At 30.8% G+C, this 16,752-nt stretch overlaps 2 protein-coding genes across 6 annotated transcripts in view; one reads left to right on the forward strand and one right to left on the reverse strand.

Moving 5' to 3' along the window:
• Nucleotides 1-5,139, forward strand: part of LOC135134377 (homeobox protein orthopedia-like) — a 51,616-nt gene extending 46,477 nt beyond the window's left edge. For all 5 annotated transcript variants that reach the window (XM_064063033.1, XM_064063036.1, XM_064063034.1 and 2 more), the window contains one exon: nt 1,554-5,139. In XM_064063033.1, the coding sequence (XP_063919103.1) occupies nt 1,554-1,819 (266 nt within the window). In that variant the 3' untranslated portion in view covers nt 1,820-5,139. The remainder of the gene's footprint in view (nt 1-1,553) is intronic.
• A 907-nt stretch (nt 5,140-6,046) lies between these two features.
• Nucleotides 6,047-11,903, reverse strand: LOC135134039 (serine protease snake-like). Its single transcript, XM_064062605.1, has 5 exons — nt 11,834-11,903; nt 11,634-11,788; nt 11,463-11,578; nt 9,853-10,106; nt 6,047-6,363 (listed from the first exon to the last, which is right to left on the reverse strand). The coding sequence occupies exons 1-5, from the start codon at nt 11,901-11,903 to the stop codon at nt 6,047-6,049; spliced, it is 912 nt and encodes a 303-aa protein (XP_063918675.1).
• Nucleotides 11,904-16,752: the final 4,849 nt, after the last annotated feature.

The raw sequence follows: 16,752 nt of genomic DNA on the forward strand, positions 1-16,752 counted from the left end.
GTAAACTATTGGTAGGTGTAATATTTTTTAATACAGATATAGACGGATTTTCTGTTTTTCCACACCAAAAGACATAAAATGGTTCATGTTTTAAAATGGAGTTTAGTAAAAGAAATTAAATAAATACATGATGAGTCGTACAAGAAAATATAAGTCGCTTCGGATCCAGTGGAATTAAAGGAATGCAGAAAAAGCCATAAATAGCAAATACCTATACACATAACTAGTGCTTTTTTTTCTGATGACGAAGGTCTCGCAGCTAAAATTTTTCAAATTTTATACACTGATTGTATATTAAAAAAAAGATCCATAACTAAATAATTTTAATTTCAGTCAAATGTAAAATAACTCATTTGTAGGAAAATAGTTAACAGTTAACGCACTTTCCGATGTTTCGGAGTCGAGGAAAATGGATTGCAAATAATTTAACAGATAACGGTACCTAGACGTGAAATAGTAATTTACACAACTAGTTCGGGATAGCCTGCTTCCCGCATGAACGCTTGTTTGCGGCACGACCGAAGGGAGTGCCGCATTTGCGTGAATGCGGGAAGCAGGCTCACGAACGTGTTGTGTACAATATTTTTTGCAACGAATAAACCTTTAAACTGAACAAATTAACTGTGAGTTATTTATAAACAATGGCGCCGTCAACACATCACAATGTTGACACTACGCGAGTATTTTAAGGTTACCATGGCAACGGGAAGTTAAAATGCACGTGTGCGGGAAGTTCGAACTCCCGCACCCTGGTGAATGCACGAAAGCCATCAAAAAAGATCATGAGTGCAAAAAAATAGTTAACATAGTAGCTTTCAAGCTTTTTCGAAATCAGAAGAAATCAATTATCCAATGCCGATGTATCTACAAAATAGATTTAATTAATTTAACTCAAAATAAGAGATTAATTTTAAACTGAACTGACTTTCGTCAACACCATAACACAACGAGCACAGAGGGCGGTCGAATCTGCGTTCATGGCAATTGCGTCATTGATTCGAATGAAGTTAAACTAAAAACACGATATGTTTAACATTTTGTAATCTCACACTAAATATGCCTATGTCTTGGCTTTTCTTTTGGTGCGTTGAGTTGTTCCACAACACCTCATTTTCTGATCTAAGTCAAAATGTTGCGTTGAATGCTGCAATTTTAGATGTCCAAAATTAATGTGGTTTAGGTTTAGGTAAATTATATTCGTATAGCATTAAAAAGGTTCAATAAAGTCGTGTCAATGTGCATCGGTTAGCATTTTGCTGGCGTGAAAATTGATTTATATCGCCATTTATTAGTCGTCATTACGACTAAAAAGTTGATAACACATTTTCAGATGAATCTAAGGATCTATTTTCCAGTTCCTAGTTTATTACGCGCTTACTAAAGAAAAAGTAAAACCGATTATGCATTACTAACGATACTTTAACTTACGTAAATAATAATAAACTTTTTGGAAATCACAAATGCGACGCAAGAGTTCTCTTCGATGTTGCCTATGACTCCTTCAATTAGCTTTCATGGATTCGATTTTGAGTGTGGTGATTTATCTGTTGCAGGTGATAGCATGATGACGTACTGCAACAACGGTGGCGGTAGCAACGGAAATGGTGGGACGGGTGGTTCGCCACCCCCACAAATACCGTGCTCGAGTGCGGCCACTCCGCCAGTGGCGGCGGGCACCTCCCCCAACGAACAAGAGGAGGACGTTTGGCGCGGCCACAGCATAGCAGCGCTGCGACGGAGAGCTTCCGAACTCAACGCCGCCATTCCCTCTTACCTGCAGATCAACTACGACACCCACAACAATGCTTCTGTATATTAGTTGCTTTCAGTTACACAAAGCACAAACGTTCTCAACAGCCGTACTATTCAAATCAATATATATACCAATTATTTTGGAATTCCTAATATTCGAGCGCCTATTTGCCAGAAATGTCAGGGTAACGCAGAGACTATTTTTTCTTCATCTGTTTATGCCTTTCTTTGGTTAAATGCCAGTTTATGGATACTGAATTACTTATAATTTGTTAAAATATTTTATAAAAAATAAGTGAATCAATTCAAGGGTGCTTCTTTTATGACATCATGTTTTTATTTATCCGGAACATTCGATTCTATAAATAACTTATTACAAAAAAAAAAAAAAAACTGTTAAATGCTGAGAAATTTTGCAAGCTTAATCGTTCATCCACCACAGCCAAAAAGACATTATGAGGTCTTGAAATCAATTAGAGAGGATAGGATGTCGATATATGTAATAATTTGATAATAAACAAAATTAGTATTTATCCGAATTATTGTACTTATATATATAAGTAGCAAAATAATGTTTGCCTATTTTAGATGGTGGAGATATACACATTTCGTTTATAATTGATTCAATTTTGAGCCTGCTCTTTTAAAATATGTTTTGGGGCACTTTGACAAAACTGGATTACAGAAGTCAGTTAAAATTATTTTTAATTATCGAAAGTGTTCAGTTTCAAATTTCACTAATCTGTCGTCACACATTTGTATTTTTCTTACACAAGAAAATATCAAATGATAGGTACGATTTTCGAACAAACCGGTTTAGACATTTATAAAAAAAAAATGTTATTCAAAAATTCAGTGTTCTCCCATTTTTAAAGACGAACGTGGATAACTTCGCGCAACATTTTTACTTCCCTTCTTTTACAAAAATAGAGGCAGTATCACAATATCAGATACTTATATAAAATAAAATGGTCAGAGAGTTGTTAAAATAATACTTACTCGGAAAAGTTAGGAGGAAAGTATTACCGTGATCACACAAAAAAATGTATATTTTAGTCAGAAGATTCTAAATCATTTCTTTGTCCAAGTTTGTTTACAGCTTGAATATAGCTCTGAGTTTCATAAAAATATCAAAAACATGGTCAATAGTTCACAGGAAAAAAGTACTTTAAGTACTATTTTAGAGCTATCATGTACAAGTTAGATACGAAGTTTTTTATTTATAACATTTATATTTATTATGCTTGGTATTAGGAAATCCTACAGTGGTTTCCTCCTTTACTTTGATTTTGGTAAGGATGTGCTCTTCAAGTGAAAGTTAACATGATTTATAAAGGTGTGTGAATTTCCCATGAAACTGGGCAAAATTGACTAGTCGACAAGGCGCAGATTAATTCGCTTGTTGAATTTTTTTGGCTGTTTGTATTTTATTAATTAATTTCTCATCTATCGCTTCAAAATGTTCATTAAATATACAGTTAAGATAGGTAATCAGCAATATTGTCCCCAAGCAATATTAATAAACTATATAAGCCAAAAAAATCTGGGTGTAAAACTAAATCAAAAGCACGGCTGCTTTAAATGTGTGGCTATATTAAAGTTTAAATTTCAAATAATTACATGGTTTTTTATTAGACCGCTTTAAATTTATAAATGCATTTGTTGGTAACTAATGAAGAATGCATTTATTTTTTAAATTTGTGATTGTGATTTAAAATAATTTTTGTGATATTTAACAAAGTAGTAATTATCTTGTGAACTTATATTAATACATTATTAAAATTTTTGTAATTCATAGTCGAAGAGTATGAATTAATAGGAGCATATTTCCACTTATTATTCTAAACAATATAATTTTTCTATTAGTTAAGTTATTTTTATCTTGAAGCAAATTTTTCTCCAGCTGTAACTCACGTCATTTTATGTTTCTTTGTAATAAAGTTTCAAAATACATATAAATATGTAAAACTTTCCATTCAACGTTAATTGACCAAAACTGCGAAACCACAGTTTATATCGATTACTTATGTGAAACGATAAGTTTCGTAAAATTTTTTACAAATAACAAAACAGAATCCATGAAATTAGTAAGTATTGTGTTCACATGAAATAGGATATAAATATGAATAAACATTTTGTGACACGTATTATTGTATTTACGAAGAAATTATACTTATGTAAACTATAAAATCAATCTCATAATTCATTTAAGAATTTACTCTTGCGATAAAAGTAATGATTTGATTAGTTGTAAATTTCAATTTAATGTAATTAAGATAATGAACATAAAATTAACTGTTGCAAATACTTATGCATAGTAAAAACGTTATAAATATTTCTGATAAAATTTTACCGTCATAAAACTAAATTTCTAAAAATCGATTTTTAGTCAGAATTTGTGGCGAGTATGAATTAAACTACTCAAAACTTTGGTTGTAAATGTTAGGACAATAAAAATTAAGATAGTTTGAAAAAATAGTTATTAAATTCAAAAGCGCAGTTTTTACGTAGGTAAATTAAACTGGCAAATAGGCGAGAGGATTTATGTAATTAGTTGTAAAGCAACTGAATTCCCACAAAAATGTTTTATCTTTAAATTTGATTTAATTGTAAATTATCTATAGGTGTAACCTACGAAAATTTGATATTACCATTAAACAATAAATACAACTAAACCGGGTCTAAAATGTATACGGTAATCTATAGATGCATAACAATAGAGAAGATAATTGTTAAACCGTACGTATACTCACTTGGAAAAAAAGAACAAATACTTCACGCAATAATATGATTCACATTTTAATTGTAAACTTAATAAATGACTGTAATTAAACGTGTAATTTCTTAAAATTTAGCTCCGGAAAAGTATACACTTGTTCTTGTTTTTATTGTATAGAAAGTATGTAGCAAAAAGAATTAGTCAACACTTTCCAGCGCTAAATCAAGTTTATTATTTGTAACTGTGGCGTCTATGTATACGATGTAAAATAATTATTGTACAAAGAAAAATCGTATGTTGAATGGATTCCATATTTAGTGTGATGTGCTGTTTAAAAAGATTTATGTCCTTAGAATAGAGGATACAAGATTTTCATAATTTTCTTGTTGTAAAGCAAACGGTATACGCGTTATTATTATTTTTTTATTATATTTTATTTCCTCTTTAACATAAATACCAGAAAAAATATGAAATTTCATTGTCTCAGAGAAATCCAGATATGGAAGTGACCATTTTTGTTATTATTTAATAATATTACTTTTTGCTTTCAAAACTAGTGTTAATAGTATTTTTAAAAAAATATTGTATGTATAATTATTGAGGGAATAAGTTATATTGTACTATTATTGTATGATTATGTGTACAATAAAAAATGTTTCATAAATGAATCATGTATAGTTTTTAATTTGACTTTTGCATAACCATTATCATCTTCTTGGGATAACTACTCCCTGATTTATTATATGATTTAACAATAATGAAGTACTAAGGTCTCTTTAATAAAAACAACAAGAGTGCCCTCTGTCTAATACAAAATAAACTAGAAATTCACTGGATTAGTTACTAAGTCAGTTTACAGATTACTGCAATTGCCATTTAGCGTTTAAGATGTGTTCGTTGCAAGAACGACGGGTAGAGGTCGCCACGCTCTGCAAACTTGGTATTTTACGTTCAAGAACCCATCAAGAACCGACCAATACTATCCGCGTTCATCTACAGCATTGTGGAAATCTTTCTTGACAAGGGATATAAAATTTTCATATTATTCCTACAACAGTTTCAGACTTGATCTTTTGAGTTGTTTTCGTAGACCTAAATCTTTCCAGAGTTTTTACTGTCTTTGTCGGTATAGTCGAATTTTCAGCATTTTTTGTCGTTCTACTTTATTATATGTAATATGATTGTCCCCTTACTGGCATTATTTTCTGTTGGGCAAATAAACTATATTACTATTTAACAATAGTAATAATAACTTATTACTTCTATTATATCCTAAAATGTACGTATTTTTTCCAAATGATCTGAAAGGTCAAGGACATACGCAAATAATTTAAATGTTTCTCGGGAGGTTGGTAGTACAGTTTTGTTGTCGTGTGGGTTTTTACATTTGTTTTAACATAAATAATAATTAACTGAATAAATTTTCCTCCCTATGATGCGACTGAAGACGTTTGTACACTACAAAACTAGACGTCGCTAAAGGTTCGATTTGAAATTAGACATGCAGCTTACAAGAAGTTCATATATTTTATTGTATTCACTGCCTTTTTCTAAGTAACAAATTTATTACTATGTTCATGGCCATACAACGCTTTCTATCCACGAAACATAACTGGAAACTTTTGTGTAAATGGCAGGTGCGTTAGCAAAGCCACAAAATTTCCCAAAAGAAGTAACTCCAGCGATACTATACATGCAATAAGGATCTTTCAAAACAGTCTGTAAGGGTCCTCCGGAATCTCCCTGACATGTGTCCTTTCCGCCACTTAACTTCCCTGCACATAGCATAGTATTCCGTATTGTTTCTTTAGCTGGTAGAATTTTTTCACACTTATCATTGGAATAAATCGTAAGTGTTACTTTCATTAAACTTTCGCTGCCCGATTCTGCTTCTGAAAAGAAATATATGTATATGGGGTGCTTTACTGAAGATTTATCCCCTACTTTGACTTTTGTATTTGTAAAGATGAACGATGAAATTCAAGGCGCTTTTAGATCAATCTTTACTTTTAAAGAAACTGGTCACGAATTTATTAAATGGGACTAAAATTATCTTGCCTATAAAAGCAATCAGCTAAAATTCTTGACAATTATTAACAAATTGAACTATTTTGGGTTAAAAAATACGGAGTGTGAGAAAAAATCGAATCAAAGTTTGTATTTTTACCATCCTTAAATGATAATAATAATAATAATGATAATAATATCTATCTATAGAGTTAAAGGAGGATGTAGTAAGCCCAACTATTTACACACTAGAATATAGCATTACTTGTTTTTTGTTTTCTAGAATTAATTCGAGTTACAACTAACCTATTATTCTTTAACAGTTTATAAAAGTGAAAATTGCAAACACAATATATCGTCTATACCAAAGAGGTAACTAATAATGTGTTAAAAACATGTGCAACAGATCCAACTGGTAACGATTTCATATATGATAATCTTGAGGAACCCTCACTAAAGAGGAATACTAACTTCGAGAAAGAATATCGAAAGCTTTAGAAAAATCAGCATATATAATATCGACCTGATGCTTATTGTCTAACCCGTCACACACAAACTGTATTATCGAAATTAAATTTGTTTCGGCAAAACGTTGCACAACTATTCATGGACATGATAGGCAATACTTACATAAAACACCTTCCAATACCTTTGCAAAATTGCAGAGAATTGCCGCAGGTCTATAATATTTACAATGTTGGTTTCATCACTTTTGTTATGAACCAGACAAATTCTAGATATTTCCCGTTGTGTAAGAAATACACTCTACTTTGTTATTAAATTAGCGTTAGCAGAATCTCTCACAACATGAGCCGGAACTTGATCTGGTCCATTAGCAATGTAGGTTATTATCTAGTTTTCTCAAAAATTAGTTCTAAAAAAAACTAAGTCCACTAGATAGGGTGTTGGAAAAAATGACAAAAAATATAAATAATTGCGCTTTTTATCTGATTCTGAAATTTTGTCTAATCATCCCCACCAAAAATGTGATGACGTCACTTCAAAATTGTACATAGTAAATGGGTTTATAAAATAACATAGTCCTACACATGCAGTTTATGACTCCGTGTTGAGTTTTTACCCAAACCGTTGAGATTTTTGGAAAAAAATCAAAATGATAAAACAACATTTTGCAAATAATTTTGAATCTGCAAAACCGAATGCTTTGAAATCTTGCAGATGTTTTAAAGTTTTAAGAGCCATGATAAATTTTTAATCAAAATATTTTTATTTATCCCCTCCAAAAAATTGATGACGTCAGCTCAAAATTTTGCCGAATCTAAAATGTAGAAAACATGATGAGTCCGTACTTGTGATTTATAATTCCATTCATATTTTTTGGATTTGCTTATATAGGATGACTCAAAAAAAATAATAAATCAGTCAAGTTATTTTATTGAATAAATCAAGAATTGCAAAATGAAATGCTTTGAAATCTGCACACGTTTTAAAGTCATTCTAAGCATGGTAAATTGTTAATCAAAATCTAAAATTCCACCCGAAATGTGCAAAATATGATGAGTTTTTACTTGTGATTCATCATTGCATTCACATTTTTTATTAATAAAATTAAGAACGACTCACCCCATTTTCCCGAAAATGTGAAAATACAGAATTATAATAATGATATTCAGAACATTTTGTCGATTGTAGCTTACTACTTAATAGTTTGATCCTCTGTTTTGAGGGGACGAACTCATTCAAATTAAACTAATTTCTACGTGACATTCTTCCGATGTAGAAACATAAACACTTTCAAGTTGTTTTTCTTATCGAGGATAACTTAAGGACGTACAGTAATGGAGTCCATCGGACAATTTGCTACTTTCATATTTTCTCGATATTTCATAACCCCTAGACAAGGCCGTAGCTAGGGGGAGACTAGGGGATGCTGAGCCTCCTCTAGATCTAAACAAGTTATAATTAACTAAATCTGAATTACAACATCGAAAATCAAAATAAAATGTAGTGTTTTGTTCAATAAGCGGAAGTCAAAGCAATAAAAAAGTCTGGATCGTCGGTATTGTGATCCGGTTATTGCAATTCGTTGAAAATATCTTTTAGTTTAGTTTCTGTTTCGCTCTCACGTCTACAGGTTGATAAGTGTCTTCGCTATTTGTCTTACGAGTACCATAAATGATTTTCAGTTCTGTTTTCAGGAGCACCGCTGTTATTACATCCGACAGACGTGACTAAATTGTTTTATTATTTCACTGAATTACATACATTTTTTTTATTTTAGATTATAATAATGGTTGCCATACAAAACAATAAAATTCGCAAAATCAAATCTTTTAATTTTTCGAAAGAGCTGGATTTGATAAGCTGTACTTTATAGGCGAGGGAAGTTCTGTCGAAGTAATCTTCGACCAATTTTTTATATATATTATATTTTTCTTCAACAGGTAGATAATAGTAAAGATCTAGAATTAGTGAGTGTGCATAGATTTTAAAGGTAATTTAAATAAAAGTGTCGTCTCTCAAGATATAAACGTTGTTTCGATTATTTCTCACAATCGGGTATATTTTAAATTAATCAGTTGACAAATGACTATAATATTTTCAGAAATTCGAAAAAATTGTTTTTAAACCGAAATAAATAACAGAGTCAATAATTTTTTAAGAAATTAGTAAGAAAAAAAAAAAAGGGGGCGTCGACCGAGGGATGCACGGATGGAATTTTAAGTTAAGCGTTGTCAATAATAAAAATCAAAAATATGTTGCATTTGTATTTTTTGACAATGTTGATGATTGGGTTAATTAAAGTCCCATGTATTGTCAATTGTTGTTTATTATAAAATATACTTTTTTTATTTATTTATCATATAGAAATATCATAATTAATTATTATAAAACTCGACATCCTATTCCGGCGCGCGTCGTACACGTGTTCTATAATACGAAAAGAGAGGAGTTAAAACTCCAATAATATCGTATAAAAAGAATAGAATAACGTTGCTTCGTTGCACTCTGCTGTTAATTCCCGTTCTCATTTACTTAGCCGTTTTACTAATTACGTTTTCCTTAATTGTATTTATGGAACAAGTGACGATTAAATTCAGCAATTATCACCCGGCGATCCAGCGCGTAATGAATATATTTGTGGCGGTACAATAACAGCTGGGTAAGCTAAGTAGAAATCAAACGTTTTGTGCCCTAGTGGTGTTCTATAATACGAAAAGAAAGGAATCAAAACTCCAAAAAGGATTACAAAATTGTTCTTGGACATTCGGTATAGTTAACTATATTTAGGCCTACATAAGCTTAGCAGTTTGTTTTCATAAAAGTAAAGTAAGGAATAAATCTTAATAAGTGAAATACCTTATATGTAAGTACACATACTTTTGTTAGTAATATGCACCAATAATGCTCACCGTAAGTAACTTTACCAAACCCCGTTGCAAGAGCTTTATTTCCAGGTCTAATATCATTTACACTTAAACAGGCTGGTCTTACAGACGGCGTAAATATTATCGGTTGGTCCATCTGTATTAATGCAATGTCGTTTGCTTTTAACGGGCTTTTATGTTCTGGATGTGGAATTCTTTTAGTCACCAAGCGTTCTTGTAAATTGGAACTAGTATCTTGTAGACGGAGGATACCAAATCTTATTTTCTGTGAAGGACCGCTGAAAAACGTTCAAGTGCTTTAATTAAGAATTCACAAATACTGTTTAATATTTTGTAAGTAATTTTATTTAAAAAAATAAGATATAGTTTAAAATTCATGATATATATAGAGGAGATTTTCATCAAGTGCTTGGGTCTGTATAGTAATCCAGTAGTTTTTACATTCTTTTTTGTTTTTCAACATTATGTTGTTTCTAATGATGGAAGTTTTTGATGTAACTACACAACAATAACAGCATGCTTTTACAGTACGCTAAACTAGAAATTATTTTATCACTCTGTAAATTCATGCCATTACGACTGTTAATGTATTTTCTCTTACAACTGCACGTGAGAGATAAATATCGACAAATGTCGAAATCAGCATCACGTTTTCTTGGTTGATGAACAAAACTGAAATTATCTACTACTCCTATTATTTTGGAAAAAGGGATTTCCATGTTTCAGCTTCTAAAAATTTTATATTTTTGGTTATTAACCAGATTTATTTAAAGTGAAAACAATCTTAAATCGGTATTCTTAATGTACAAGTGTCCCAAAATTTGGGTGATAATTCGCAAAAAGAATTGTCCAACCTGGAAGGTGATTAAGTTAACCAATAGAGAAGCTGCCTTCATATTTAACCAGTTTTATGTTTATGATTCCCTATATCAAAAACATACGATTTTGGTAATAATGAAAGAGAAACAGAACTGTGGTATAAATTTAATAATTTTGATAATCGTCCGACATAAACTGTCAAAAATTACGAGAAGACGACTTCTTTTCTCAGGTTGCAATTCTGAAATTTTGTTCGCGGGCAGCTAGAAAAAGATAATGTAAATAATAGTAATTAACGTCATATGTCCGGTAACTCAAATTTTACAGGACGACGCGACCGTAGGGGGCCGAGTCTTGAATTTCGAAACGAGTATATAATCAAGATTATATCAACCTTTTCATCGTTCATGTATTTAACCCTCATCTTATCGCGACGACTAAAAACTTATCGGAGCTCAAAATTGAAAAATAGAATTATTGCGAAAGTCAAAATTAACTACTAGGTAACTATGTTTGTACAAGTTAGAAAAATAAAATATAAAAAAGTTAGATATGAGATATGTATTTTGTGTTGCATTGAAATTTGGTCAGGGTCCCGTTATAATAATACTCACCCTGTATATTACTGCTGTATAAATACCAATTCAATTTTTAGATTCATGAGTTAATCACACAATAACAGTTAATTCGAATTAAATATTACTTGCAGTTATACAGTAAATTGGAATATACGAAAACCATCAAATAACGTTTCCGGCAGCATTTCTTGATGGTCTAGTGTGGTTATACGTGTGCGTAAAAAATATTTAACTTACAGCTGACGACTTTCTAGACAATGAGCTGCTGTTAAAACATACAATTCGCTTATTAAGGAACCTCCACAGTCCCATTTTAATTCAGCATCCGGCGATAATCCAAATCCTATTACAGCCTGAAATATTATCGTATGCACGTGTATATAATACCTACTTTTTTTCACTCATTACCATGTGTGGAAACTCCTTTTCAGATGCCAACTCCCCACCAACTATTAATGGAACTGAGACAATACCACATTCAGAAACATTATTTACTTTTGAAATTGTTGTTAATGTTGGACTTTCCTTTTGAACATACACGGCTTTTCCATATTCCTGACATTCTGGAAAAAGTAGCAATAAATGTCACACAATTAATTTCAACTTACTTAATGAGGCTTTTTGGCACTGGTAATAATTAAAATAAATAAATGTTAAATAAACTGTTACAAGTCTCATGTTTCACAATGTGCCGTGTAAAAAATCAAACTGATTAAGTTGTTAACAGATTGAGTTTTTGACAATGCAATTGTAAATCGTAATGCAAACTTAATTAACTAAAGCAATTTTCCAGTTATCAATGTTTATTTTAATCCACCTGTTTTTAAAGGTTTTGTGACGTATATAATCTGTTTCATTCCAACCGTTTAATTCAGCCATCTAAATTTTGATTGTTTTGGTTAACAAATCATCAATTTATATATTTTTTATTATTATTTTATTATTTAAGATAACAATGGAATTACGTTTATTTCCAGTAAAAAAAACAGTATATTATTAAACAAGAGAAAAATCGATGCCCAGTTAAAAAAATCCATTACTAATTAGTGTAATAAATAATTCCTATAACAACAAATAAAAAATAACATTGGAATTAACTGTACGTATTTGCATTTTTCAAGCTTAAAAAAAAGTAAGTACTTAAAAAATATGTTATCTTAATAAAAAATGAACACCTTGGACCTGGTAATAGAAGAAAAACCTGTTTTATCTACTTTACTTTAACTTAAAATATCCGAGAAACGCATTTTGATAAGAAGTTCGTATAATTACCACAGCAACTTTGTCAACGGCTAACGAATATTCTTTATTTTCTTTACCTAAATTGATGTCTACTTTTTTAAATTTTGCTATCATGTGTAGAATAAAATACACCCTCAAAGGAGGGTTACTTCATATCACTTAAAATTATTATCTATGTGTCATAGTTTTGATATTTCAAGGTGTCATTATAGGGACCATCAATATCACTTGATTACTCATCTCTATGTTTTAAATTTTAAAGCCGTAGCTGTAGCGGTTCTAAAGTTATCAGAGGGGCGTAACTGATTTTAAACCAGTGCTGTATGTATGTACATGACCGTCTATCTGTAAATTAAAAACTGTTGTTAATATTATTATTCTTTTTACTGATAAACATACATTTTGAATAAATAAAATTACTATATCAGTTACCTAAGTATCAAATGAAGACTTTTTAAACAACCCTGTGTATTCACATACACTCTCTACGAGTTCTAAAATTAAGTAATTTAAACAGAACTCCTCCATGTTTTCTTATCAAGATGTCCAAAGTATTTAAAGAGTTTTATCTCACCTGACTCTTGCAATATTTATATAAAAATTTCCATAGCCAATCAATCTCACTAAAGGGAAGATACTTTCAGTTGCTCTTATATGGAAGTATTTGTTTCCACAAACTCACTAAACCAAATAAATAAGTGGCAACATGAAACAGAAGATCAATAATAGTAATCTCGGAAACTTACATATTGTTTGGAATTTTATATTTGAATTTAATTTTATACAATAAATATGAGTACAGTCGGCTTTACTAACATCTGGGACATAACAAACATAACTTAATTGCTGTTGACATACTTAATAGGTAATTATTTATTTAATTCTTCACAAAATTCAGCATTTAAAAGAATAACAAACGTCCATGTAAGTACGTTATTAGTTTATATAAATATCGGAGATTTAATATATGACTGGCATAAAAGAGCATGTGTAAACCATTGATAACATTATTAACCTATTTTTACAGAAAAGAAGAGAAAATCTTTTGCACGTATTCGGTAAATTTATTGGTGTTTTCTTCCTAACCAGATCGGATTAAGTTAAATGGAAAATTGATGTATTTTGTGCAATCATAACTAATGTCCTAAAATTTAAATTAAATTTGATTTATTTCACATAAAAAATCAAAATGAACCGCAGCAACGTTACTTTACAAATCTTTGGATATAATTTGTGTCAGCACGAACAAAATATGTGGGTCTAAATCATCTATATTGACAGAGGGTTTGGGTATAAAGTTTATGTGTTGAAACTACCAACCAAAACAAGGGAGAGACAAAACACCACTGACATGAATACATAAAAAATTTAGTTGAATAGTATGTATGTACGTAGCACAGCTTTGTGGATATAAATTAATTTTCTAATTGCAGCCCTATAAATGTATATTTACAAATACTAAACTCTAGCAGCAAATTATCAATATCTAAAGTAGAAAAAATATATGTCTTATTGTAAGCAGGAGTGAGGGTAAATTTGAAACTTGCTTAATGGATAACAGTTGTTTTGAGAGGCCGCAACAATTACATATGAGTGAAGAGTTTAAAAGAAGTTCTAGCACTTACGGTTTTGGTGTCAATGAGGGTTAATAGTGAATCGTGTGGTGGTCTGAGTTAAATCTAAGCGTGAGAATTTAAAATGATCTGTAGAGATAATACTGTGGTTATTCAGATCTGTCTTTATATCCTAAAATATGCTAATACCATATGTGGCAATTTTGAGTGTCTGATGGGTATTGCAAGTTTAGATATAATGATTTCCATTAAAAACTTATATTTCTGTCTTTACAATACCCTCAGTATTATTTTCCCACTCCTGATTAAATAAAAATAATTCAATACTTCTTTTTCGATATCGAAGATGACAAAAGGTAAAAATGAATGGGGTCAACACAATTCTTATTTATCACTTTCGAATTAACGCTAATTTTGTTTTGAAATCAAATTTAAGGAGTATCTATAGTCTACTTAAAATTCGCAACACTGGCATAAAAAAGTACAAAATGTTTAATTAATATTATGTAACGAGTAATGCAACAAATTAGTCATAATGATTAGTAGATATTTATGGGATAATTAGTTTTTAATTTTAATTAACTTTGATAATTAACAAAGGGAAATTAATTCAAAAGATGGCAAGCAAATAGGATGAGAAAGGAATCACTGCAGGGGAAACTAACGGTTTCTTAAAACTCATTTTAGCCTGTTTTATTATTTTATTTTTAACTCTGGAACGGCTTAAAATCGTTTAAGCATTAATATAAAATAATGAAAAAGTATAAAATATTTCTGGTTTTATAATAGTTGTACTGATAATGCACAATAATACTTTCATTTGACTGCGTGCTAAATATACAGGGTTATTCAACAACGTTGACCTGACCCAAAATTAATGTGAATCCAAGTTTATCTTTAAATAAACTGTAAAAAAATTGTCAATTGAACAGGTTATTAATTTGAAAGAAAATTATTACGAAACAACTGCTTAATGATGAAAATGATCAGTGGGCTTGTGATCATGCAACATTCGATGTAGTAACAATGGGACTGAAAAAACTGAAAGACTCGCTTATACCTCTAGTTACAGCCTTTGTCTTATAAGAAGATTTTCAGCAATCTGTTTTTTTTATTTCGAGGTCTATTTTGTTATAAAGGAATTTCAAATATTTCGAAACTACAACTGTGCCGTCGTTTTAGCATTCTTACATTCTCCATAAATTAAAATTATTCGCATTGAAATTTCTACTCGGATTCAAAATAATTTTAAAATAATTATTGAAACCCAGAGAGTGCAATATGTATTTTGGGTTGTCGCTGTAAACAGTTCAGATGCACCATCTTAGCTAAATGATTGTAAGTAGGTATATAAACGGAATTTTGTTTTAAAATGAACTATTATCTCAGAATTAGCAAAATTCGTGACAGGTAAATGTTGAAGTATAACATGCTTTACTGGAATTTAAGACTACAAAATACAATATGAAGGATATATTTGCGTTAAAGGGTTGTATGTGATGCTATAAGTGACTAGCTTTTATTTGACTGTGATGAATGGATGCGAATAGTTTGTTTGTACTCACAAAAAAGGAAAAGATTATTTACTTTACTGAAGTTAAATTTTTCACTGCTGTTTCAGAATTTGAGTTGGAATAGTTTTAGAAAACATTACTGCATTTACTCTAAAGAATTGAATGAATTATACAGTAGTTTACACTTAACTAGAGCAGTTAACTTAATCGAAGTACGTTGCCGAAGTTCAAAAAATAAATTTTTATAGTAAGTATTATTCCATAAATAAGCGAAACGTCGAAGCAAAAGTATATGGAACGTAAATGTATAAACGTCGCAAACAAAAAAATGAAACACAATAAAAACGAACATTTTACGATATTGTTCTGTAAAATATGTTATTGTAGCAAAATAACATAATGGTATAAATCAAAACTGAGACATTTTCTTTTCTTTGCGGTTGCTTATGCGAACTCGGAAGTCCGAAAGTATTTTGTCTGGTCGAGCGGTCGCTCCACTTCACAATGCTTCTCATGTGAAATGAACGTTGCTCCAGTGCCTTGGAATTATTTCTGTTTGGTCCGACAAGCAAACCCGACTAGTCCGGAACGAAACGACGAGCTCCGGGAATTAATTGCGACTTTCCGTCCTTTTGCTCAGGTTATTCACTACATCAACGCACACTCCCGAATAATATGATAATTAACACTAACACCAAATTCGATAACATAAATGGGCGCCACGTGCACACTGCTTATTCATAAAACGACAATAACGAACATGGCACAGTCAAAATCACGTTCGAATTGTGTGGGAAGAAAATGGTCCATTATTCGAGTTTACGTACTAAATTGGTGAAGTTAAATTTAGTGAAATTCAGAATTTTATTTGTATAGGGCTTATAAAAATACACCTTGCTTCACACCTTGTTCATTTTTGAAAGACTAACTAAGGAATGAAGCTCGGCAATGATATTCTAAGTCGACATGCTACAATTTGAATTATGAATCTATAGCTGGCAGTACAATATACAGCCTGATTTCGAAATATGTGGCATAAACAAAATGGGGAACAACTCACAATAAGATTGTTTCACTGTGTAAAATTCACGTTCCAAAGTGGTAGCAATGTTTAGAAAACATTATTTGAAATTAAATATAAATTGTTATACACGCCGCTGGTAGTGTTTCTTGACTTCATTCTTTCAATGAATGGCA

The sequence above is a fragment of the Zophobas morio genome, unplaced genomic scaffold (assembly GCF_036711695.1).
Source record: "Zophobas morio isolate AGI-343-1 ecotype UQ-CSIRO unplaced genomic scaffold, CSIRO_AGI_Zmor_V1 ptg000023l, whole genome shotgun sequence".
NCBI classification, from domain to species: domain Eukaryota; kingdom Metazoa; phylum Arthropoda; class Insecta; order Coleoptera; family Tenebrionidae; genus Zophobas; species Zophobas morio.